The 25619-nt window shown below is 45.5% G+C and overlaps 1 protein-coding gene across 4 annotated transcripts in view; it reads left to right on the top strand.

The window, feature by feature from the left end:
- TBC1D1 (TBC1 domain family member 1) overlaps positions 1–25619 on the top strand; it is a 241174-nt gene that overhangs the window by 123826 nt on the left and 91729 nt on the right. The window contains exon 1 of one of the 4 annotated variants that reach the window (XM_077279917.1): positions 5759–5978. The exons of the other annotated variants lie outside the window; for them this stretch is intronic. Coding sequence (XP_077136032.1) covers positions 5949–5978 — 30 coding nt within the window. The 5' untranslated portion in view covers positions 5759–5948. Of the gene's footprint in view, positions 1–5758; positions 5979–25619 lie in introns of those variants that run through there. 4 annotated transcript variants of the gene reach the window in all.

The raw sequence follows: 25619 nt of genomic DNA, 5'->3' as shown, positions 1-25619 counted from the left end.
CTGTAAACTCATTTTTGGTGAGGAAACCAAGTATCTGCAGCGGAGTCTCAACATCATCAGGGAGCACATTCCGAATGTGCCAGAGTTCATCAGAAAGTTCAGCACCATTTATGTCAGACTTATTGCCATAAGTCAGAGACTTCTGCAGTTCTACACTATGTGCCAACAAGTCTTCCCGTGATTCATGGCTCTTTATATCGTACAAAAAGCCCCATCTTTTATTATGAATACTGAGTTGCTGGAAACGCTCCTCCATTGAATTTAAAGCAGTATCCACCAACACATTGAAGAACTCAACCTTAAATTTCTGCTTTGCATCCACAATTGGTTCATCCCGTCCTTCATAGCTAAAAGTGGGTTTTTTAATTCTAACACGTGAGGTACTCTTAAATATGGGGTCCACACCATTTTCCTCTGCTATATTCTTTGCTCTTTGGAAAGAGCCTTCAAAACCATTCTCCCTGAATTTCTTAAGAAAATCATGGGTTTTTTCAATCATGTCTGCTGCTGTGATGAGGTTGGCGGTCTGGTTTTGCAAAGCTTTGCTCACAATATTGATTTGAAATAATATGTCATACCACACAATTAAGGACACCATGAATTTAAAATTAAGGATATGTTGGGACAACTCTAGAGCATCATGTTTTGTTTTTGGCTCTGTACTGCTGTCTTCAGAAAGGGCAAATAATGCCTCCTGTATACCTGCTAGATTTTGGATCAGTGGTTTGAGGCAGTTTATCCGGCATTCCCATCTTGTGGTACATAGAGGTTTTACAGTAAGACCTGATACATGGTCTGTCAAAACCTTCCATCTCTTGGCTGACCCAGCAAAAATAGTATATACACGCTGAATAATTCCAAACAGGGTTATAGAATCTATGTTAGATTCTGCTGCATCTCCAACCACTAAATTGAGGCTGTGGCATCCACATGGTACAAAAAACGCCCTTGGATTTTTTTTTAGTATGTTGGCTTGAACACCATTATTTTTGCCTGCCATATTGGCACCATTGTCATAGCCCTGGCCACGACAGTCATCAATATCTAGCTCTTTGCTAATTAGGAAATTTAAGAATAATATCTGATAATCCTCTACCAGTTGTGTCTGTTACAGCAACATATCCAAGAAAATGTTCCCTGATCTGGCATAACCCAAGTTTAACATCAATAAAACGGATGGTAAAAGACATCTGCTCTTGATGGGCTAGATCAGTTGTACAATCAAGAATTAAGGAATAATACTTTGCCTTTTTGCATCTTTCAAGAATTTCACTAATAACCTTTTTGGCCATCAAATTAATTATTTCATTTTGAATAGTTTTACTACAGTAGTGGTCAGATGTCTCCTTTGACTTGACTCGTCGCAGATGTTCTGCCATTACAAAGTCATAATTTCCTAATAACTGTACTATAGCAAGAAAATTTCCATTATTTGCGGTGTATAGACGATCAGAAGATCCTCGAAATGCCAAGTTCCGTTCAGCCAACAACTGAGTAATACGCATGAGTCTTTCCAGTACGTTTCTCCAGTGCTGCTGCTCTTTCTGTATTCTGCTCTGTAACTGATGGTCAATTGTTTTTTTGTTTTTCATGTGAAGCTGAACTTCTATCCACTTTGTTTCTGCTGAGTAATGGTTAATGGAAGTTTCATGGGCCTTTAACATCTGACTCATATGGCTCCAATCCTGTGATCCATCCAATGCAAGTGCCGTACGGGATCTTCTATCAAACAGTTTGCAACAAAAGCAAAATACTTTGTTCAAACTTTTGGAGTACACCAACCACTTTCTTGCTCGTTTCACGCCATTGTCCAAAATTCTAGAGTAAAAGTCCTCTGAAAAATGTCGATTCCTCTCATCTCTCTTAAATTCTATATTTTTAAGTTGCACAGGGCCTGCTTCTACGATTAGATCAATTGATGAAGAATTTAATGTAGGCCAAAGTGCAGGATCTGAGTCAATGATTGCAGAAATTTCACTGCTTTCAGCCTCATCAATGCCCTCCACATGCTGGCATGTGTTATCCCCTTCTGATGTGAGGGCTGGTGTGGTAGACTGATCTTGTTCTACTGCAACCTCATAAACGTCTGCTATGGTAGACTCTTGGTCAACTTCGCTGATCCTAATTTTCAATGACGTTGATGGTTCCCCTGGCTCCAATGGGATTGTATCCATACCACTCCTTATTTCACATTCTTGCTGTGGAATATCTGATGTTGATTCCTCAGCAGTGCTCGGTACATTGGTGCCACCATGTTCAGAAGATTTTTCGAACAGTCTTTTTAAAGACCCTGCTTGCTTTTGATTTGCCTGTTCTGCTAAGGCCTTTCGCTTTCTGTTCTGTGCACCAGATGCTTTCTTAGGGCTCATCTTGCCTGACAAATGTTATTCTTCCCTGAAAAGGTTAGGTGTGGACCAAAAGTCTTATTAGGCTACGTTCACATTTGCGTTGTGCGCCGCAGCGTCGGCGCCGCAGCGCACAACGCAAACAAAAACGCGGCAAAACGCACGCTAAAACGCTGCGTTTTGCGCCGCATGCGTCCTTTTTGGCCGAAAGTTGGACGCAGCAAAAATGCAACTTGCTGCGTCCTCTGCGGCCGGACGCGGGCGCCGCAGCGACGCATGCGGCGCAAAACGCAAGTGCGACGCATGTCCATGCGCCCCCATGTTAAATATAGGGGCGCATGACGCATGCGGCGCCGCTGCGGCGCCCGCCGCTGCGGCGCCCGCCGCTAATGTGAACGTAGCCTTAGTGCAGTCCACATGCTACTATAACCATCTATCTGCTCATTTAAACCTAAGGTGGCAGAGGTGAGCAGGTGATTAAGTAACTAGAAACAAGTAAGCCACTGTACACTGCACAAAGTCTGGGAAGAGTGGGAGGGGGAGAAGGAGAAGGATGGATGAATACATTTAGCAGAGAGGAGCGGGAGGAAGTGAGAGTAGGGTGGCTCCTGAGCAATGCACCTAACCCCCAATTGCCCCCCCGGTTGCCATGGTTAGGTTAGGCACCATAGGGCTATTTTAGCCCCTTCTGCCCTGGACATAGTAGTATGTTACATGGTAGACCCATAGGACGCCTGAAAATCAGGCTAAACACCCTTTTGTGTTCCTAGAGCCATATGCAGTGGCGTACACACCATAGATGCGACGGATGCGGAAGCACCCAGGCCCGTGGCTTGGGGGGGCCCAGTGCCGCCCGCCCGCATCCATGGTGTGTCCTTTTTTTTTATTTTTGCCACAAGCACAGTGCCCAGCCACACAATGGGCCCCACAGCAAAAGGGTCACAGCAATGGTGCCCAGCCACAGTGTCCGGACCCAGTCACAGTGACCGTGCTTGTGGCTGGGCCCCATTGCTGTCGCTGGGCCCTTTTCTTGCGGCTGGTCCCCTTTTTTTGTGGCTGGGCCCCATTGCTGCTGTTGGGCCCCGTGCTTGCTGCTGGGCCCCATTGCTGTGGCTAGGCCCCACCACAAGCACAGTGCCCAGCCACAGCAACAGGGCCCAGCCACACAATGGGCCCCACAGCAAAAGGGTCACAGCAATGGTGCCCAGCCACAGTGTCCGGACCCAGTCACAGCGACCATGCTTGCGGATGGGCCCCTTGCTTGCGGCAACACATAATACGTTTCCAAAATAAAGCCGCCCCCCCCCCACACACACATAATACGTTTCCAAAATAAAGCTGCACCCCAACCCCCCGCCCCCCCCCCCACACATAATACGTTTGCAAAATAAAGCAGCACCCCAACCCCCCCCCCGCCCCCCCCACACACACTGCAAAAAATAAGGCTGCACCCCAACCCCCCCCCCACACACACACCAAAAAATAAGGCTGCACCCCAACCCCACCCCCCCCACACACGCACACTGCAAAAAATAAAGCAAGCGGCACCCCAACTCCCCCCCCCCCCCCCCACACACACACTGCAAAAAATAAAGCAAGCTGCACCCCAACCCCCCCCCCCACACACTCTGCAAAAAATAAAGCAAGCTGCACCCCAACCCCACCCCACCCTCCACACACACCAAAAAATAAGGCTGCACCCCAACCCCCCCCCCCCACACACACACACACGCACACTGCAAAAAAGCAAGCTGCACCCCAACCCCCCCCCCGGGGCGACCGCCAGCATAGTGGAGGCCATGTGAGGTGGTTATTACTCACGCTTTGCTTGGCTGAGTAACAGTTGGCTCCTCAGGTCCACCTCTGCTCTGCTCTTCAGTGCCGGGAAGAGAGCGGCGGGGCACGAGCGGGGACGTGTGGCGTAATCATGTCACACGCTGTGCAGCCGTTCTCTCCCGCCGGGGACAGCAGAAGGCGGAACTAAAGTTCCTCTGTCACACGCAGAGAGCCGAGCGACAGGGCGGGCGCCGGGCGGGCGGCACTGGGCAGGAGCAGGCGAGCAGCAGATACAGATAGCGCAAATGGCGCGGCGGGGGGCACCACAAGAGGTGCGGGCGCCCTCAGGCCATTAAGCGTCTACATTGTGATGTAATGTGACATTAATCTGCTGAGCTCAAATGCGCCCCTTGTATGCTAACGAGCCTTGGCGCCCTGTGCGGCCGCACAGGTCGCACAGGGCAAAGGCCGGCCCTGGTCTCCCCCTCGAGGGAAATCTAACATGAAGAGGAGACAGTGATGCGAGCGCTGATTGGGTATCGGGGGTCACGTGACCTAACAGCCGCGCGAGAGCCCCAGTAATGAGCGTGCTGACACCGCGGGAACAGCGCCGGCACAGGAGGCGAGTATAGGCTTTATTACTTTATCCTCTCCAAACCTTTAGATCTAGGAGAGGTTGTTCTAGGGGTGGAGGACCCCTTTAGTACCCCTGTATAGAGTGGACTCAGGCACTCAGACCACTCTGTAGATCTTCCTGTAGCGGTAATGTAAATCCAGTTTGGCGCCCCCTCCTATTCACAGCTTAAGCGGTTCGAGTAGTCATCATATGACCGCTCTTATGCAATTTTGTATGCTCCGTCGTGAGCAATTTTTTTTTTTTCTTGTGAAAAATCGGAAGAGGAGCTGGTCGGCACATGACCCAGGAGTATGAAAATGGCATATGGTCATATGATGGCCACTGGAACTGGTCCCTGCTGTTCTTCTGCAGCACATCCCCACACGGTGTCTTTAAAAATAACAACATGATTATATTGCTCCTGAGAAACCAACAATCTATTAACCTCACACCGGCCCTCTTATGGTACATTGTCTCCACACAGTGTGTGTTTTGTTTTTGTTAATTCCCCCCTCCCAACGTCCATCTACAAAAAAAAAAATTACGTAGGTCTACGATCTGTGGACACGTTATTATATATAAATATACGTTTATATACACTGATTATTTTTTCCTTGCACGTTCATATCTGCAGCGTGTCAGTTCTTTCAGCATTTTTGCTGCAGATTTCACCATACTAATGAGTGGGGGGAAAAGATCTGCATCCAAAGCGCAAGTACAGTATTTAGTGTAAATTTTTTTTTTATTTTTTTTGCTGCAAATGCTGAACGTGTGAACATACCCTTAGTGTAAACTAAGATAATACAACAATCTATGCTTTTTTTGCATTGAACAAAGTCTGGAAATATGTCTTAGTCATGAAGAGGTTAAAGATCAGATGTGTGCACTGTATTAAATGTAGCAAATAATCCATGGAAATCAGAGACCTGCTTGTCCTGGTGCCCAAAGGGTTTCTCATGACTCAGGAAATGGATACATCAGCACCTTCTGAGAAAGAAGGACATAATTTCTTTTTTTTTTTTGTCTTTGAGCAGCAGGCGGGATCTGCTGTGAATACTTGCTGGGTGAGCGCTCTCCCCTCCCAGTTCTCAGACTGGGAAGTCTCAGTGACATCATGCCGGCTGTGGGAAGTGATCAGTCAGCTGCAGATTGGGGCTCCCTGCTGCCTGGACTCCAGATGTGACCCCTCCAGAAGATGTCACAGCTGAGACATGTCCCCGTTATTTAGCTGGGTGGCGAAGGTGAGCCTCATTCATTTCTTGCATGGTGTCTGGTACCGCTCAGTCCTGTGTCCTCTGCACAAAATACTTTCTATAAGTTTCTGCCCAGGAGATCAGTGTGTGTCTTGTAGCGATGCTTCACTGCTGGGGAAGTTGGTGAATTTACCATTGAATTTGCACGTGGTGCGCTGTATTCCGTTCTGCTACTTTGCCTGTAATCAGTAGTCTTCTCGCTCATTGAATGGCGCTCTCCTATGTTAGACGGTTGCTGGGGCAGATGTTCTGCTAGGACTCCCCAGGGGGGTGTCTGGGAAGGATCCATATTCATAAAGAAGAAAAAAAATCTAATTGCTGGAAATGAAGCTTAAAAAAAAAAATAAATCATTCACTATCCACCATGGTCACATCCAACGTCAAGAAATTGGTCACTGGTTTTAGTGGTCAAGTTCAAAAACGGGTTATGGCTGACAATGACTGGCTGCAGCAGTCACGTGACTGATGGAGAGGACGTCAATGATTTTTGACCATTGGGGACCACAAAAGTGGTGGGAAATTTAAATTTAAATAATGGCTATTTTATGTTCTGCTAATGCATTTCCAGCTCTTAGTTGTTGTTTTTTTTTTTTTTTTTGGGGGGGGGGGGTGCCTAGAGATCATGTGTCCATAACGATATTGGCCTGATAGAGGCCGACAAGCTGAAGTAGTGTTACAAAATAAAAAGTACCAGTGGCGAGGACTGTAAGGTAGATGTTTCATTATAAAACCATCTGGATTTATTGATTCCCTTTTTTTTTTTTTTTTTTTTAAATTTCTTTTTTAGTTTTACTCATTTATATAGCACCACAATATTCCTCACATTACAGACATCATAATCACTGGGGCTCCTATCTAGATCCCCTATCCATATGTCTTTGGAGTGTGGAGGAAATCCACGCAAACACGGGGAGAACATACAAACTCCTTGCAGATGTTGTCCTTGGTGGGATCTGAACCCAGGACTCCAGCTCTGCAAGACTGCGGTGCTAACCACTGAGCCACCAGATTTGCAGATTTTGCTGCAGATCCAACATTAGTGGGAAAATCCATAACCAAACGCTTCTCACTCACAAAGTTTAAAAATTCCGCTTCTCCAAGTCAATTTTCATGCAGAATAACTATCCTGCAGGCGGATAAGATTGGTTTAAAACTTATTTAGTTTCTTTCTATTATATTCCACTATGAATTTTCCACCTGAGAATATGAAGCATCTCTAGATAGGATACATCTATCACTTGTCGGATTTCAACATGCCTGATAATAAATTCCTACATGTCCTGTCCTTTTTTTTTTTTTTCTCCCCCTTTTTGCCGTAGCAGAAATAATTGTCTGCTTCCACACACGTTGGCTCATCAGCCAATTCGACATTAATTTCCAGGTTAGGTCTAATGTGTATCTCCAGCTTTACTGCTCATTCTAATGAAGCCTGTGAAATAGGTAATGGTAAGCCCACCAAAGACCCCTATACCCTTTGATTAAATATGATGAGAATTAACAATATCAACCAAACTTTGGTTTGAAGGATAAGACTTGAGAATGAATGATCTCTTTGGCCGACTGATCATAGACCGTCATCATTGGACACGAAAGTTCAAAGCGAAATTGTTCATCCATGTAGTTGAAGTAAATATTACAGAGGGATCATTCGTTTGCAGGTGTTAATGAAGATGTATGGCCGGGCTGGACAATATGGGCTAAAATGGGTATGGCTTTGTGGTCATTGTGAGTGTTCAACCAGCAACATACTTGAATGTGTGAGGCTATTGGGGGGGTTTAACTGTGTACATCTGCCTTGGTTGGGTTGTCCAAATGATAGGCCATGAATATAAATCGGTGGGGGTGCAACCAGCTGTTGCCAGATGTAGTGGGCTACGCAGACTGGGTACTGGATGTGCCGTACCTGGCTGCGGTCACTATGTCGATGATGGAGCGGTGCTGTGCCCCCACCACCATCGATCAGATACTGATGACCAAAGGATAGGCCATCAATATAAAAGTCCCGGACAACCCCTTTTAAGCCCGCCATATAGACAAATGTAGTCCAAACCCACCATTCTCAACAGATTCGGCAGACCTTGAAATATGTATGGGAGCCCAAGACTATTAATTGTTGGGGGAAGTATTGATCTGGCATGTCCGACTTCAGACTGATTATATGGTCTCCTGGAGAAAAGTCAGCGGTAGACATGTCTGGTGATGGTGCTCTCGTAGAGCATATCGAAGCGCTGTGTCAGAAGGTGGACGAAATGTCCATCAAACAATGCTAGATCATGGGTATGGCCGGTGTTGTGGCTACTCGGAGCGACTCCACCGGAGACTACATGAGCAGGAGCAGGCTGATGTTTGGCCGCACACAGGCTGATGGAGGAGCACCTTTGTGTAATCCCAGGCCGCTGTGTAAACAGCCATCTATTGTGCACTGGGTGACGCTGGGATCAGGACGCATGTTTCCACAGTGACTCATCCCCGAGGAATACGCGGCCTTCAGAGACACCTGGGGAAACGCACATCACTGCTGCTGATAAATATTTAGGGACTGTGGCGGCTTCTCCTACGTGGTTATAGAGCCGCTCTTCAGCTATCTAAATATTGTCTTGTAAGGGCCTCCATGTAATGAGCAGAAATGGTTGCCTTGTCTCACAGCAACCGGTTGGAATTTGTGTTTTTTTTTTTTTTCAGCACAATGGCACAAATTTATGAAGTGTCAAACTTTTGTGCACACTGTCTAAAACCAAGAGCATGTGCCGAGAAATCAGCTGCAAATACTCGAGTGTTGGCAGGAAAAACTCAACTTAAAATATTTTTTTTTGCATTTTTTTTTTTTTTTTATATGCATTTTTTTTAAATGTATTTTTTACTTTTCTTTTTTTAGTGCACTGAAATAATTGATATGCTGCTGATATAAGAATGTAAGTCCGCAAGGACGGGGTCCTCTCCCCTCTGTACCAGTCCATCACTGTAAACTTGTGTATTGTAAACGATATCTATAACTCTGTATGTAACCCCTTTTCATGTACAGCACCATGGAACTAATGGTGCTATATAAATAAATAATAATATAAAAAAGAAAACCCAATGCATTGATGGCTCAAATCCACAAAGAATAAAGTAAGCGGCACGAGATTTCAGAAATCTTATAATTCAGGTGCCGTCCACTAATCCAAGCTTTTTTTTTTTTTTTTGAGCAGCTAATCAGGAGCTCAACGATTCCTCAAAATCTTGATGCTTCTCCTCCAAAAACTAAACCGAAAACTCACAACTCGCTTTTCTGCCTGTACTCTGGCACAACTAGCCGCTCCACTAAAATTAAGCCACTTTTGGCTTTCTTCATTTTTGTCCAGCTCCAACAAAATGGTCAGAGGTGGAGCGGCGTCGTCTGCTATTCTACATTCTTACTCCAGCAAGGGCTGCAGGAGGATTTGTGGCGAGTCGCACACTGGTGTACCCCACTCGTCCGGCGCTCCTGATTCATGAAGCGGAATACTTCTCTTCATGAATCGGGAGCGTCTGACTCCAGTCCATCTCCTCCTCAAGAGTGGGGTGAACAACATCAGGCTGGTATCGGGCCCTCGGTGTGCACATACTGCACTTAAAAACGTGAGGTATTGGTCGATAAAATTGTGGCTTTGCTACTAGTTTAATTCCTCTTTTGTGGCTTTGCCACTAGTTTAGTGATAGGACTCGCAAGCCTGAGGACCCTTCATGTTGGGTTGCGAGCCTGCATATCTTGGCCAAAATATCGACCAATAAGTCACATATTTATGTATTTTGTGCACTTTATTTTTCAGGGTGCAGCCAAGCCCAGCACATTGGGTCTTATATACAGGGGTATTAACATGGGATGCATTGAGTGCTGGCCAGCCTGCCTAATGGAATAGTATGGTCGTGGCTAATAGCCTGGGAACCAGACACTAGGCAGTACCTGCATGTGAACAGCGTCCTATGCAGGCATCTATTGTGCAAATGTATGCTAAGCAGTCACCCCTCCATGAACTGGTAGGGGGTGAGTGGCTGTCTGTTTAGTATTTTGCACCTGTGTTGCCAACATCTTTGCTATATGGGCTGGCTGCACCCTGTAGTGCCTTTATTCAGAGACCTGGGTAGGTAAGCGGTGCTGCCCCTTTTTCTGCTGTACATACTGCACTTAGCTTCACAAATCTCTCCTGGTGTAAAAAATGTAAAAAGTGCTCTGTAGTTGAGTGAAGGGTCCCATAGCAGCGATCAGAGTAAGCCCCTCTTAGGACTCACATTCATCAGCGATCAAATTATCGCTCCAATGTTGCTCCACAAAAGGAGGGCGAGTGTCATGCGATTTTTCTCACATAACATCTGTATGACATGACATGCATGTGCAATACGGTGTTTTGTTTGTTTTTTTTCTCTTCCTTGCACCCATTGACTTGCATTGGTGGGCCTTGGCAAATATAATAAATATATACATCACTTTATATTGTATTGCGCTCATCCGATTTATATTCAGAGGAGTATGGGACCTTATGGTGACAGATTTTTGCCTCTTCCAGACAGAACGGCCCGATGTTAGCCCTCACACTTGCTGCCTATGACCACTGGGCCATGTCCTCCATCGCTTATAGGCCTTGCACAAGTTTATAATGAAATGGATGGAAAAAAACAGGACCCCGTCTCTGCAAAACCTTCCCCCACAGCATCTGCATTGCCTGCATATATTTTTTTTTTGGCTGGTAAAACCCCATTTTACATGAGGTACTTTTTTTTTTTTTTAAACCATATTTCTAGGATTGATATACCGTAAATGTCCCCAGAATAGGACAGCCACCTATCTAACATTAATGGCCAGCCTGGAGAAAATCCCTTTAATATGTCCTCGTATGTATGTGTGGTGAGGACTTTATCCGACTGTCTGGAGGTTTTGGTGCTTCTATGATCATGTGTCCTGTTTCTCATATAAACACCTCAGGTTTTATGGGGGAAAAGTACAATAGATCCCATGAGATCCCATTACACATCTGAGATATTTAAAGGGGTTGTCTCAGGTTTGTCTTCAGGAGCCCAAACTGCTGTCTGCTACTAGAGGCAACTGTCTCTGCAGAACCAGAGGGGCTCAGGGGGCCGCCCAGGTCTTTACTTTCCTTGTGCAGAAAAACTTTGCAATCAGAAAAAGTTGTTTGCGCGAAGTGTGAACGTGGCCCTGGGCTGTTGGTGTCAAATTTCCTGTAATCTGATTTTGTGTTTAGCAGTAATGGTGAGTGACTTGTATGAGTCCCCGATCTGTCCTGTGCAGTGAGTGGCGGCATGGCTCTCCCCTCACACAGGGGTCCTCTGCTGCATTATCTCTCCAGCGTGTACCCTCTTATCACTGTACATGCTACTATTCCTATCTCTCCTCTATACAGCAAACCTACAGGATGCTGATTAGGGCATAAACTGTGCAGGAAAAAAAAAACAAAACTTTTTTTTTTTCTCACTATTTGTAGGTGTTAGAAAACTTTACATTGGTTTTCATATTTTCTGTATATAATATTTCATGATATTTGACTACTCAGACTGTCAGTATCCCGCTGTGTTGGTTCCAACATGGAGGCCTGGTGATTGAGAGCAGGTAATTGGGGCCAGTGGGGCCCCATGCTGGCGGCACACATAAGCCTATGTTCACACAACCCATACATGGGGAAAAACTTGACGTAATCTGAATTACAAGTCATAGGATACATTGGTCTGTTCCTTATTTTGGATGAGACCATTCAAGTCTATGGATGCTCAACAATAATCGGATCCCATACAGTTCAACCCTGTAACATCTGTAATTTTTTTTTTTTTTTTTTCATTGTTATTACAAACTGCTAAATCATCTGTTACTTTTGGAAGAAAATTTAGATTTTTCATATACGCTTGAGTAAACTCGGCCTTAATGACTGCATTCACAAATCCGAGTGTTACTATCTCAGAGGAACTAACCTTGTGTCCCCCCCCCCCCCCCCCCCCTTCCTCTCCGCAAGTGAGTACTTCTGTTCAACACCGATAACTGCTCACTGGCGGGGGTGTCGGGTGTTGGACCCTGACTAATCAGGCATTGATGACCTATCCTTAATATAGGTCATCAGTGGAAATGGTGGACAACCTGTTTAAGCTATGTTTCCACGGTCAGAAAGCGTCCATTCCGCAGCGTCCAGCACAGTGGAGGGGATTTTATGAAATCCCATCTCCACTATGCGTGCAGGGCCGCATATCCGGACATGCGGCGCGTCTTTACCAACCGCGGCATGTCTGTTTATCTTGTGGAGAGGCTCCATCTCCGCGATAAATAACCCGGTCTATGAATACGATGCAGTGATTCCGCATGTGTTCAATGAACGGCGGCGCTTTGGGCAGAGCGGGTATCTGCTGCGTCCAAAGCGCTGAGCTTCCGGACCGTGGAAACATAGCCTTATGCTGCTTTTCAGCTCTCCTCTCATGGCACAGCACTGATCATTAAATGCTTGTTTGTGCAATGTCTAACAAAGTCTGTGCAAGTCCTGAAGCCATGGTATCACAAGCCCCAATCCCAAATACCCAGAACACCTTCCCAACCTAGGATGACACACACTGCAATTTTTGGATTGAATTGGCCACCATGTTTGAGGTTACCCAATAAATATCTGATCTGAATAAATATCAGTAAAACTTCTACTACATAATTGTCTAAGGGTCACTTCCGTCTGTCTGTCCTTCTGTCTGTCTGTCTGTCTGTCTGTCACGGATATTCATTGGTCGCAGACTCTGTCATGGAATCCAAGTCGCTGATTGATCGTGGCAAAATGCCCAAGACCATTGCCACGACCAATCAGCGACGCGCACAGTCCGGAAGAAAATGGCCGCTCCTTACTCCCCGCACTCACTGCCCGGCGCCCGCATACTCCTCTCCGGTCGCTGCTCACACAGGGTTAATGCCGCGGGTAACGCACTCCGTAACCACCGCTATTAACCCTGTGTGTCCCCAATTTTGTACTATTGACACTGGCTATGCGGCATCAATAGTAAAAAAAAAAAAAAAAAAAAAATGTAATGTTAAAAATAATAATAATAAAAAAACAACCTGCTATACTCACACTCCGTAGTCCGCCGAGCCGCTTGCACCGGCCGCCATCTTCCGTTCCCGGCGCTGCATTGCCAAATTACCCGGAAGACTAAGCGGTCTCGCGAGACCGCTAAGTCTTCTGGGTAATTTCACAATGCACGGAAGATGGCGGCCAGCGCGAGCTGCTCGGCGGAGCTTCGGTGGATCCCAAGCGTCGGTAACCGCTTCCTGGATCCAGGCGCCAACGGAAGGTGAGTATATAACTTTTTTATTTTAATTTTTTTTTTTTTTTTTAACAGGGATATCATGCCCACATTGCTATATACGTGGGCTGCGCAATGTACAGCGTGGGCTGCGCAATGTACAGCGTGGGCTGCGCAATGTACAGCGTGGGCTGCGCAATGTACAGCGTGGGCTGCGCAATGTACAGCGTGGGCTGCGCAATGTACAGCGTGGGCTGCGCTATACACTACGCATACATATTCTAGAATACCCGATGCGTTAGAATCGGGCCACCATCTAGTTAATCAATAAATAGTTAAAATAATAATCAAACCATGAAAAATCACCAAGTCCACCCAGCATAGATGGGCGACATAAACCCCATTCAACAAACCTTGCGATAAGAAATTAAGGGAGGGAGGGCACTTATCATCTTCTCCTTTCTTCAGACTGGCAGAAACCACCTTTACCACCTGGTATTTATCAGCAAGATTTCTTCCCGATTTTTCACTGTCCAATCAGAAACCTCTTTAGGAAAAAAACATCTGCCCCGCTACCAAGAGTTAATACACGGCTGACCCCTCTGAACCATCAATGAAATGGGGTTCCGAAATCTTCCCAGTTACCATCGCAACAAAGTATAGTAAAAACACCTCATATTCATTTTAAACCAGTAGCCATGATGAATAATACAGAAATAATAGAAGAAAAGAGAATAGCATAAGTAAAGACACCGTAAATTTGTAGGGTGCCATTCGCTCTGGCACCCTACAGACATCACTTGTCCCGGTGTACTGCTGTGTGGATGCATATCACTTGCTTCAAGGCCACAGGCCTCCGTTGGCTCCAGACTTTCCTCTTCTAGAATCTCGGCAGTAAAGACTCCAGTGGACACGGATTCCATAAAAACAATCAAACTTTTATTGGACAAATGTCAGTCTTTACCAAAAAGGCATAAAGGATAAGCCCCAACGGGTTGCCATCTTTCCTACAGGTACTGGGCACAACGTCAGCCCTGGGTTTCGGTATGAGTAGCGTATCCCTCTTGCTATCTTCTCTAGCACTAGGAATTCTTCCCCACCACTAGCAGTATATTCGAATTGCAATAACTTCCACCCCATGTAGTCAGAGTTCATCTTTCCTTGTAGCTTCACAGGACAAGTGGGCCCAAGGCACCCCTCCCCATTCTGGGCTAACACTTAACCCTCACACTGTCTCTATGCCTGCTGTTACTTCACCTTTCACCTACGTTCTAGACAGTGACATCTTATCCCTGTTGGTTATTACTGCAGCCCACAGGGGAATTACAATTGTTAGACCAAGGAATCCTATCAGGAACAAAACATTATTCACATTCTACACCACAGTAGCATTGATGCCTTCAAGGGGAACACTGCAGCTGGTCCATCTCTTTACAAATAGCCAATAGACGGGCCTAATGGGGCTGTGATGCCATGTGCCCCCTTTGGTCTAAATCCACCTCCCCAGTGAGACCCCACCATTACAGTCTGCAGAAGTTTGCATTACTATTCTTTCCTCCTTGCTTTACACTGCAGTGTTGCTCATATGCTATTGGCTGAAGAGTGAATAAAATAAAATGTTATTCGCTTAGAAGATCCATATGCTGGCATTGTCCTGCACGAATGTTTAACTGTCAGCCTGTCTGTGTTTTTATAGTTTTAGGACAATGATGTGGGTGAATCTTCGATCGCTTAAGCTACTTTCACACTAGTGTCCGACGACGAGCGACGAATTGCGACGTACCTATGCTAGCAGTGAATGCGCCGCACAACGGGGGCAGCGGATGCTGTTTTTCAACGCATCCGCTGCCCCATTGTGAGGTGCGGGGAGGCGGAAAAGACGGGAACGACGCACCAAAAAACGTTACAAGCAACGTTTTTTGGTGGCGACGGTCCGACCCAGCACGACGGTTGCGATGTGTGGCAATGCGTCGCACTGCGTTGATAATAAAAGTCTATGTAGAAAAAACGCATCCTGCAAGCACTTTTGCAGGATGGGTTTTTTCTACTAAACGACGCATAGCGACGTGCAGCGCACGACGCTAGTGTGAAAGTAGCCTTATTTGCATACAAGGTTTGTCTGATAAAAGGAAGGAGGCACATGGACATCAATGTTTAAAGGGCCACTGTCACCCCCTCCAGCCGTTATAAACTAAAAGAGCCACCTTGTGCAGCAGTAATGCTGCATTCTAACAAGGTGGCTCTTTTAGTTTTAGGTTCAAGCATACCCCAAATAAAGCGTTTTTATACTTAGCCACAATTCCTGTCTCTAGCCAGGTAGGCGGGTCCTCACTCCCCAGCTTGGCCAGCTCCTCTGCCGTCACTCAATCTTCCTGCGCTTTCGGCGCCGCCCCCTCAGCGCTGTTATCTTTTCAAAACTGGCGCCTGCGCTGTGTACTGGTGTCCTGCGCAGACGCAGTAAGCTCTGGCCGTCTGACATCCCAGCCAGGCTTGCACACTGCGCCTGCGCGGGCATTGCGGCCACCCACCTTTGGAATCCCCGGAAAACGTCTTCTTATCAGTATATATTTATGTTTCACCTATACAGAATATTCCGTGTAATGGCTGATACCAGAGGACAAAAGACATCCACAGAACACCAGGGTGGATCTGCTGCACAGCAAATAGCTGTAGGACCTGCGGTGACGTCACTGCCATGTGATTGCCCTAATCACATGGCAGTGAAGTCATCACAGGTCCTACAGCTATTTGCTGTGCAGCGATCCATCCTGGTGTTCTTGGATGTCTTTTGTCCTCTGGTATCAGCCATTACACGGAATATTCTGTATAGGTGGAACCTTTGCAATCCCCGCCCCGCACTGTGCATAATGCATAACACAGTGCGGGGCGGGGATTCCAAAGGTGGGTGGCCGCAATGCCCGCGCAGGCGCAGTGTGCAAGCCTGGCAGGGACGTCAGACGGCCAGAGCTTACTGCGTCTGCGCAGGACACCAGTACACAGCGCGGGCGCCGGTTTTGAAACGATAACAGCGCTGAGGGGGCGGCGCCGAAAGCGCAGGAAGATTGGAGTGACGGCAGAGGAGCTGGTCAAGCTGGGGAGTGAGGACCCGCCTACCTGGCTAGAGACAGGAATTGTGGCTAAGTATAAAAACACTTTATTTGGGGTATACTTGAACCTAAAACTAAAAGAGCCACCTTGTTAGAATGCAGCATTACTGCTGCACAAGGTGGCTCTTTTAGTTTATAACGGCTGGAGGGGGTGACAGTGGCCCTTTAACTTCCTTTTATACAAGGCTTTATATGTTCCCATCATTTGCTTCCACTATATTCTTTGCCAGTCTTGAAATCATTTTTCTGAGATGAGATAAAATGGCTTGTCCTCCTCCTCCTCCTCCTCTTCCTCTGACCTCCTCTCCCGAGGTGACGTGCACATCTCTTCTTACATGACTCATACATCACTTTTATGTGGTATTGTTCCTACATGACCGAGCTGCTCCATGTAGTAATATAATGGCTGTGTGAATTGGCAGCTGTGACTCTTAATTATTACTATTCTGATTCCGTTGAACAGTCTATATAATATTGTAGAGCGATGCCTCGTCTGCCCGTGTGCCACCACTGCTGGTCTATGTAGTGCAGTCTCCTTATAGTGGAGTAGATGTGCTGGACTGCCTGACCCTGACAACTGATACTTTTCTGACCCAGTATTGTGCGCAGAACAGTTGTCGCTTTTCTACCCCTCCACACTTGTCTGTGCCTATTGGCCACTAGGTGGAGCCACTTTTGGACAGCGAAAGCACCTGCAGCACTTGTATCCCATACTGGACTGGATTGTCTGCATACGTTCAAGGCTGCTATATCGTCGCTTGGCTTGGTGACTAAAATGAAATGTAGTCTCTCTTCTTATCCATGGCTTTAGGGTGGGCATTAGGTAAAGGATGGTACATTCAAACAAAGGAAGAGGGAGTTCTAGCAGGTTGACTCAACGACTACTTGTAGGTGACCCAGGAACTCTTAAGTGAAGCTCTGAGGTTGAATGTGATCCAAGGGAGCCTGAAGTCACCACTCTAGTTGACGTTTCTACTGGGTGACAATCGTTGTGTTCATTGTACTTGGTTGTCAAAACCATTTTTTTCTAGTTGTGCCTCTATGGATTCTCTCCTGAAGGTTTTGGGGGTGTATATGGCCATCGGGGCCTGAACACCTATTCCCTCTTGGAGTCGATCCAAACTTGGACAATGGCTCCTGGTGTTCACTACCCCAGTAGACCATTAAAGTAAAGGTCAACTCTCTCCCTAAAAGTCATCAGAAAGTGTCCACTTATCCTTGACCCTTGCTGTGACCTTCTGGCTCACAAGGTTGAAATGTATGTTGGAGGTCCATCTTCTTTTCTACAAGACTGCTCACTTGTTCAATGTTTGGTGTAGCCTGTGAAGCCATTGCTCCTTTTTACAAAGGCCCTTTTTATAATAATTGGTGAAAGTCCAAGAGGTGAGACCCTGAGCAATTAAGTGAACACCTCTCCAGTGGATAGATGTCAACTTTGTTGGGATACCCCCTTTTAATGAATGCGTTCCTACTACCTCAGCTGCCGACAACCTCTATAGCCATTGTTAGTGTTGTCATTGGTGGTTGTCACCCTTTCAGAAATGTCAGTTCATGCAGAAGGTGAGGAGCATCGAGACCAACTTGTCCACGTCGTTCTGACATCACTTGGCTGTTCTTAGTAAAGCCATAATATTAACTCTGCTTCTTCCTAACCCGACCGTCCAGCGAAGTTCAGCTTTATTGTGGGAAGCAGCCGCACTAGTTTACTTTAGCAGAATTACGGGGGGGGTTCTTTTACTTCTTCTTTCTCAATAACATTTCCCATTCTGCATCAGTGAGATTGGCTCTTGGAATAGAAAAAAGTTATTGGACATCACCCTTATCCTGCCTGTACTGATCAGCCATTATTTATATATTTATATAAATATTTTATAGCCAGGGTGGGCAATTAAATTTCCCAAGGAGCCACATGACAGACAGTGACTGTTGTGGAGGCCGCACCAATACGTTAACATTCTGTTCAATATTGTCATTAACTTATTTGTTGTTCTATTCTGTTATGCTGCTTATGAGGAGATCAAACCATATAATTTACTGATTCTTATAAAGTCTATAAAAAAAAAAAGCCGTATATTGTATTGCTCGTGTTATTCTGCCCTCGTACGATCATCCACAGCTTCCACCAAAACATTATAATGCCCCAACAAAAAGTAGGACATGGCACCCCCCCACACACACAGTATGATGGTCCCACAGCTTCCCACACAATATACTGGACACCTCCACCCCACAGAGTGTGAGCCCCCCACTGTCTCCCAAAAAGCATGACATCAGAAACCTTGATGGCCCTCACCAAGCTTAAATGCCCAGTCTCCACACAACGTATGAGCCCCTCAACACAATATGATGGTTCCCACAGTGTGATCCCCAACCTAGGAGGACTGTAACGGTACGATGCCGCTCAACAGAGCATGATAACCAACCCACCACCACATAAAACATAATGGCCCCACATACATATAATAGTGGCAGCACACATTACCCCTTCAAGTGAATGTGCTGTGTACACTGAGGCTCCACAGCAGGCGCCATCTGACGACGATATCGCGGTTGCTGTGGTGAAGCACTCAATCGCACATGCAGAATGGTGGAAGACAGAGCCGATGGCTCCCACCATTATCTTCACAGGAATCTGCATCCTGAGGATTCAGATATGGTTGACATTGAGATGCGGCCCACAAGCCACTGCTTCCAGCCCTTTTGCTGTCCCATTAAGCAGGCTGGATAGGAACAGCTTAAGGCTTGGCTGTGGCTCGCAGGCCACAGTTAGCCCAGGTCTGTATCATACATATACCTGAAATGTATGGGGTATCTCTTCATACATTGTAAAAGCAAGTATAGAGTCATCTTGTAAATCTTCTATGGAACTTACCGTATTTTTCTCTGTATTCATCAGAGCTGAAATCCCCCAGCATTCCTTGCTGCAGATCTTGATTTGTGATCTGTGACTCTTTATTGGGCATAGTGCAGGGTACCAGCTCGGCTATTAGTGACCTGAGAACAGGCTTGTTGACTGTTTCCAATAAACCCTATCCAAACATGTTATCTACTAATGACTGGAGCTGATTACCGTGTAAATGCCAGATTTATACCAAGGTGTTTTCGTATACCGGAGAATTAGTTTTGGGCTGAGGGGATATTTGCATTAGGAGACCACATACAAGGCTTTTGAAGGTTCGCTATTTTGTAAGTAAACTGCTGCAAAATGAAAAATGTGTAATTTGACAAAGAATCCTTTCAGAGATTTGGCACGTGCGGGGCCTGCTCGCTCGGGGAGCTTTACATTGCTGAGACGCGGACACCGGGAACCGGTCACTTTCTAATCTCTAGTTTAACATTCCAGACAAACAGTAAGAACGCACGGCGCCCGGGGCTGTGAAACTGGGTCACCAAACATTACCTGAACGTGAAATCCTCTGGGAGCTCATACACACGAGTGAGAGCAGCTCTGAGCAGAGGACTGGGGCCTGCAGCTTCACTACAAAGATTGCATTTTTGGATTTTTTTTTTTTTTCCTTTTATCACATTTTATAAACTTACCTTTTTTAAATTTGTATTAGGAATTGACTTTATATCCTAGCTCCAATATAGTATTTCACTCTTGTAAAAGACAGACAATCCCTTCTGGTGACCAAAATCACCTTGTCCATTTTTGTTCTTGGAAAGTATTTGAAAATTAAAAAAAAAAAAAGTGCAAAAAAAAAGTTTATTTTGCCTAATAAATGGTGATGAGTGAACATGCTTGGACAAGGTGTTAACTGAGCACGTTCAGGTACTAACTGACTGCAGCGTACTCGAATCCTGTGTTTGAGTCCCTGCGGCTGCATGTCTCGTCGCTGTTCAACAGCCTGTTTGTTAGGCAATCCCTGCATGTGTTGTCTGTTGGGCAGCCGCGGGGACTCAAACATATATTTTTCGAGCACGCTGAAGACAGTCGGTTAGGTTCACATTAGCGTTTGTGTGCAGCGTATCATCTGCACGACGCAAACAAAAACGCTGCGTTTAAATGCATTTGCGTTTTTTATGCGCATGGTGGAGGCGGTGACATCATTTTTTGGACATGCGCAGTCTAAAGTATGCATGCATATCAAACTCATTCGTACGCATGTCATTGCGTTCCAATGTGTTCCCATAGACACTAATGCGTTTTTTTACGCAATTGTACGCATGCGGACGATTGCACAATATTTGACGCCTCAAAAAAATGCAACATGTGCGGAGAGGACACTGCCGCACACCGTGAAACTACGCATGTAAAATCATGTCCCTGCGTACACACAGTGTTAAAGATATGTACGCATGCGGATCATATGCTGCGCACACAGACGCGAATGTGAACCCGGCCTCCGCGCTGGAGCATGCTCCGATAACACCTAATCCCAGCACATTCACTCATCACTACTAACTAGTAAACCAGTAGTCCCGGTGTCATGGCACCACTCTATGCGTATTATTCTATTTCTTTTCCTCATGGATTTCATCACGACCGTGTTATGGTCTCCTCATTTCTACATTTGTGGCATATCCTGTGGTTACGGATACCTGGAAGTGCAGTGTGTGCATCTATGTAAGTCTATGGGCAGTAATATGGCACAGTTTTATCACATCTGTTCTTTGGGACCAGAGTCACTGGTGTCCCGGTCATTGGAGCTGGATGTGATTCAGGGCACATCTAGTAATGTTCTCATTACCTGACCGCAGCAGCCAATCACAAGCCTCAGTGGGCAAATGCATGCGAAAAAGGGATGTGGGTCAGAGTGTCTGGTTATTCCTCATTTTATTTTATAACCATCTTTTATGCGTTCCCTCTTTTTTTTTTTTTTTCTTTTTTTTTATTTGGGTTCTTTTTTAGTGTTGACAATACATATTCGTGAATAGCAAAAATCCCATTAATTGTTAACACCATGAGAAATTAAGGCAGAGTTCGCCTTTTGTGTGTTTCTTTTTTTTGTTTTTTTTTTTGTGGTAAGAGCCAGAAAACTAAACTGAGTGCTGGACCAATGGCGCCCGTGACCTAAACTGGCGCGATTAAGTCCTGTCGTGGTATTATCATAACGCTGTATACCGTGATGTTCAGGGATGGATGCAGACAAAAAATGGGGTCCCTGTGCGAGAATAGTATATGGATCGTCTACTGCCAGTCATATGTCTGACAGAAAACAAAACCTATGAATTTATACTTCCAAATATATATAAAACTCCCCAAAACATCAATCGATGTATTCACATTTTACCGATCACCACATAGTCCTAGATTTGCCACAACATAATAATGTTGCTTAGTGCATCCCGGGCTATATAGATTGAAGAGGAGACCAAATAATAGTCTGTACATATATAACGAAATATAGCAAATTTTATTATATATATCAAAATAATATGTAAAGTCACATGGACAAGTCAAATAGTGTGAGCAAGTACAAAGAAGGCAATCCAAGACAAAACCACAACATCCACCGTGGGACTAGCCGGGGGTGCCAATAAGCCAAAGGTACGAGATGGAACACATGAAAAACCTCAATGAGAGGAAACATAAATGTACCTATGGTAAAGTATATAGATAGCTGAGACCAGGGATATCAAATTATATCTACACAAGTGGAGAAACTATACCAACATATCATCATTAATATAGCATAAGTCCCTTTCACAATGCACAAATAGTGGAACTTGTATGAGCCTATACCTAAGTATAGTCACCAACTTGTGAAAGGGTCACAACTGGTCATAGCATGAACAAATATTCATGTAGTACCTGTGGCCATAGCTAAAGCTGGTGTATCTCCCCTGCTGTCACGCTGGTGGGCACCTCAACGCGCGTTTCGCCACTAAGGCTTCGTCAGGAGGCATGGCTAACATGAGGGAAGTGAGTTCCCTATATAGTGCCGTGTATTAGAGTGTATATGGAACTGGTGTGTAATTTGAGCGTTAGTATGGCTATTGGCCATAGGGTCAGCATATTCAAAGCTGTAAATTTCCTTAGGATTTGCTGGTTGCAAGGACCTTTTAAGGTCTCCACCAATAGGAGATCTCAAAAAGATCACATGATCAGGTCACATGTACCGGATAGTAGTAGGTGAGTGCATGAAGGACCTTTGAAGGCTGAACCAATGGCCATTCTGGATATGATCACATGTTGGCTATTTACAACTAAAAAAAAAAAAAAAAAAAAGGTAGTACAGTAATGCACCAATCAGCGCGCCTCCTCGTGATACCCCGCTCTCAAAACGGCTGACCCCCGATAACCAGCACCCCGCAGGATTGGAGAGAGGAAAAATATCATCTCCCCAATCCCCAGGGCAGCCGATCACCGGGCCGGACGCTGGACCGGGGCAGCGCACGGCGCGTCTGGGCGCAATAAAGTAATTAAAACAGCCCTAACAATGCAAAGAACAACATTAGATGGACCAATAACATCATAATAATGATTAGCAAATCTGAGGGAATAGTAATGCTCAATACTGAACTATACATAGTTAAAAGAGACGTAAATGTAACACTATGTATAAGGCTAGGTACACATTGCGTTAGTGCAGTCCGTTCAGCGCATATGCTAACGGACTGCGCTAACGCAAGTGCCGACTTTGGCACAGCGCTAGCGCAGATAGAGCATCTGCTAGCTCCATCTGCGCTAGCAGTGACGGACCCAGAAACGCTGCAGCCCGCGTCTCGGGTCCGTCACTCAATGACGGCACATCACCTAGTGCACGCCCATTGTGGGCGTGAACTAGCGATGCGTCCAACATTGCTTTCAATGGCGGCGTTAACGGACTACGTTACACCACGTTATGCCACGGTGTAACGTAGTCCGTTTAACGTACAGCCATAACGCAATGTGAACCCAGCCTAACGAATAGGGTAATGGTCCTTCTTTGTTTTCTTTTTCTTTCTTCATAATCCTTGTCCATATCCCTCTCGTTGGATTATTCATAGCATATCGCCAAACAGTACACCGAAAGAATCCACACCACGGAACTCCAAAATAGACACCACACGGGTAAGGAAATTATTGAAGGTGATAACTAGAAAACTAAATAAACAATACAATGATTAGATATTGATAATAAAAACAAACAAACAAGGGAACATATTTAAAATAGCGCAGTAAGATGTTTATAAGAAAGACTTGAAGCTAACATATTCGTTAAGACCAGAAGGAGTTACTGTGTTAAGAACCACTGTCCATTTTGCTTCCAATTGCAGAAGTTTACATTTAACATCTCCGCCTCTACTACCCATATAGGCTCGATCAATTCCACAGACTCGTATACCCTTAGGATTGCTTTCATGAAAGTGTCTCTGGATGCTCTTTAAAATTGCAAAGTCTATATTCGCCTTTTTGGCATTTAAGATGTCTCTGATGTGTTCTTGTATGCGAACCTTTAAGGTCCTGGTGGTCATCCCTATATATATATATATATATAGCAGCAGGGACAGGTGAGATTGTAAATAACAGATTCTGTGAGACATGAGATATGATGCACGATCCTAAAGGATTTGTCACCCTTAAGGTACCTTCACACGAAACGACTTTGTAACGATATCGCTAGCGATCCGTGACGTTGCAGCGTCCTGGATAGCGATATCGTTTAGTTTGACACGCAGCAGCGATCAGGATCCTGCTGTGATGTCGCTGGTCGCTGAATAAAGTTCAGAACTTTATTTGGTCGTCCGATCGCCGTGTATCGTTGTGTTTGACAGCAAAAGCAACGATACCAGCGATATTTTACACTGGTAACCAGGGTAAACATCGGGTTACTAAGCGCAGGGCCGCGCGTAGTAACCCGATGTTTACCCTGGTTACCAGTGTAAAATGTAAAAAAAACAAACAGTACATACTTACATTCGCATCCCCCGCCGTCTGCTTCCCACACTGACTGAGCGCCGCAAAGTGAAAGTGAAAGCACAGCATAGCGGTGACGTCACCGCTGTGCCCTGCTACTGCCGGCGCTCAGTCAGTCAGTCAGTGCAGGAAGCGGACGCCGGGGGACGCGAATGTAAGTATGTACTGTTTGTTTTTTTTACATTTTACGCTGGTAACCAGGGTAAACATCGGGTTACTAAGCGCGGCCCTGCGCTTAGCAACCCGATGTTTACCCTGGTTACCCGGGGACCTCGGCATCGTTGGTCGCTGGAGAGCTGTCTGTGTGACAGCTCTCCAGCGATCAAACAGCGACGCTGCAGCGATCGGCATCGTTGTCGCTATCGCTGCAGCGTCGTTTCGTGTGAAGGTACCTTTAGTGTTTGTGAAGTGAGTGCTCTTAGGTAGATATTTGCATATCGAACACTTCCCACAAGAATATGAACCCCATGGTGGGCCCCTGCTACCAAAGAGGAATTGATTATTTTTTGGCGGGACATAATGACTTTTGGTTAGAATATCACCTAAGTTGCGGGATCTCCTCCATGTAACCGAAGGTGTATGAGTCAGATGATACCTGAGATCCTTATCGGTTAGAAGGATCGGCCAATTTTTAGTCCGTATATCTTTCATCTGTTTCCAGTTGGCATTGAGGGTAGAGATGAAATGAGGTTTCATTTCATTCCTTTCATCTTTTTGATTTTTTTGGTTTGTACGTCAGGAGGGATTGTCTGTTTGTATTAATGGCTCTAGAGTAGCCCTTTCTTATATCCCTTATTTTATAACCCCGTTCTACAAATCTGTTGGTAAGATTTTTTGCTTGTTGATGGAACGTAAGGTTATCTGAACATATCCGTCGGATCCTCAGAAACTGGCCAACTGGTATAGATTTATTTTTAGATTTGGCAGGTGGGATGAATCCGCATGCAATAAAGCATTAGTTGCTGTACTTTTACGGTAGACATCTGTGGCCACCATTCCGTCAATCTTTTTTTATTATCAGAATGTCCAAAAACTCAATCCTTGTCCTACTGTATTTCCATGTTAATTTGATGTTTAAATAGTTACAATTTAATAGTTGCAAGAAACTTTCCAACTGCGGTGTGGAGCCCTGCCAGATGAGAAATATATCATCTATAAAGCGTGACCACGAGATGAGGTGACTGTGACCTGGTGTGTCAAGGACCGCTTCCCTCTCCCACAGTCCCAGGAACAGATTTGCATATGAGGGCGCACAAGTGGCCCCCATTGCAGTGCCCTGGAGCTGTAGGAAGGGGCGGTCTTAGAACACAAAAAAATTATGTGTCAAAACAAATTGTAACAGAGTTAAAATAAATTCGACCAAATCAGAGTCTAGATTGGTCATAGTCAGGAAAAAACTCCGTTGCCCTCATCCCGTGGTCATGCCCTATTGAGGTA

The sequence above is a fragment of the Ranitomeya variabilis genome, chromosome 1 (assembly GCF_051348905.1).
Source record: "Ranitomeya variabilis isolate aRanVar5 chromosome 1, aRanVar5.hap1, whole genome shotgun sequence".
NCBI lineage: Eukaryota > Metazoa > Chordata > Amphibia > Anura > Dendrobatidae > Ranitomeya > Ranitomeya variabilis.
This window is presented reverse-complemented; position numbering and strand designations above follow the sequence as displayed.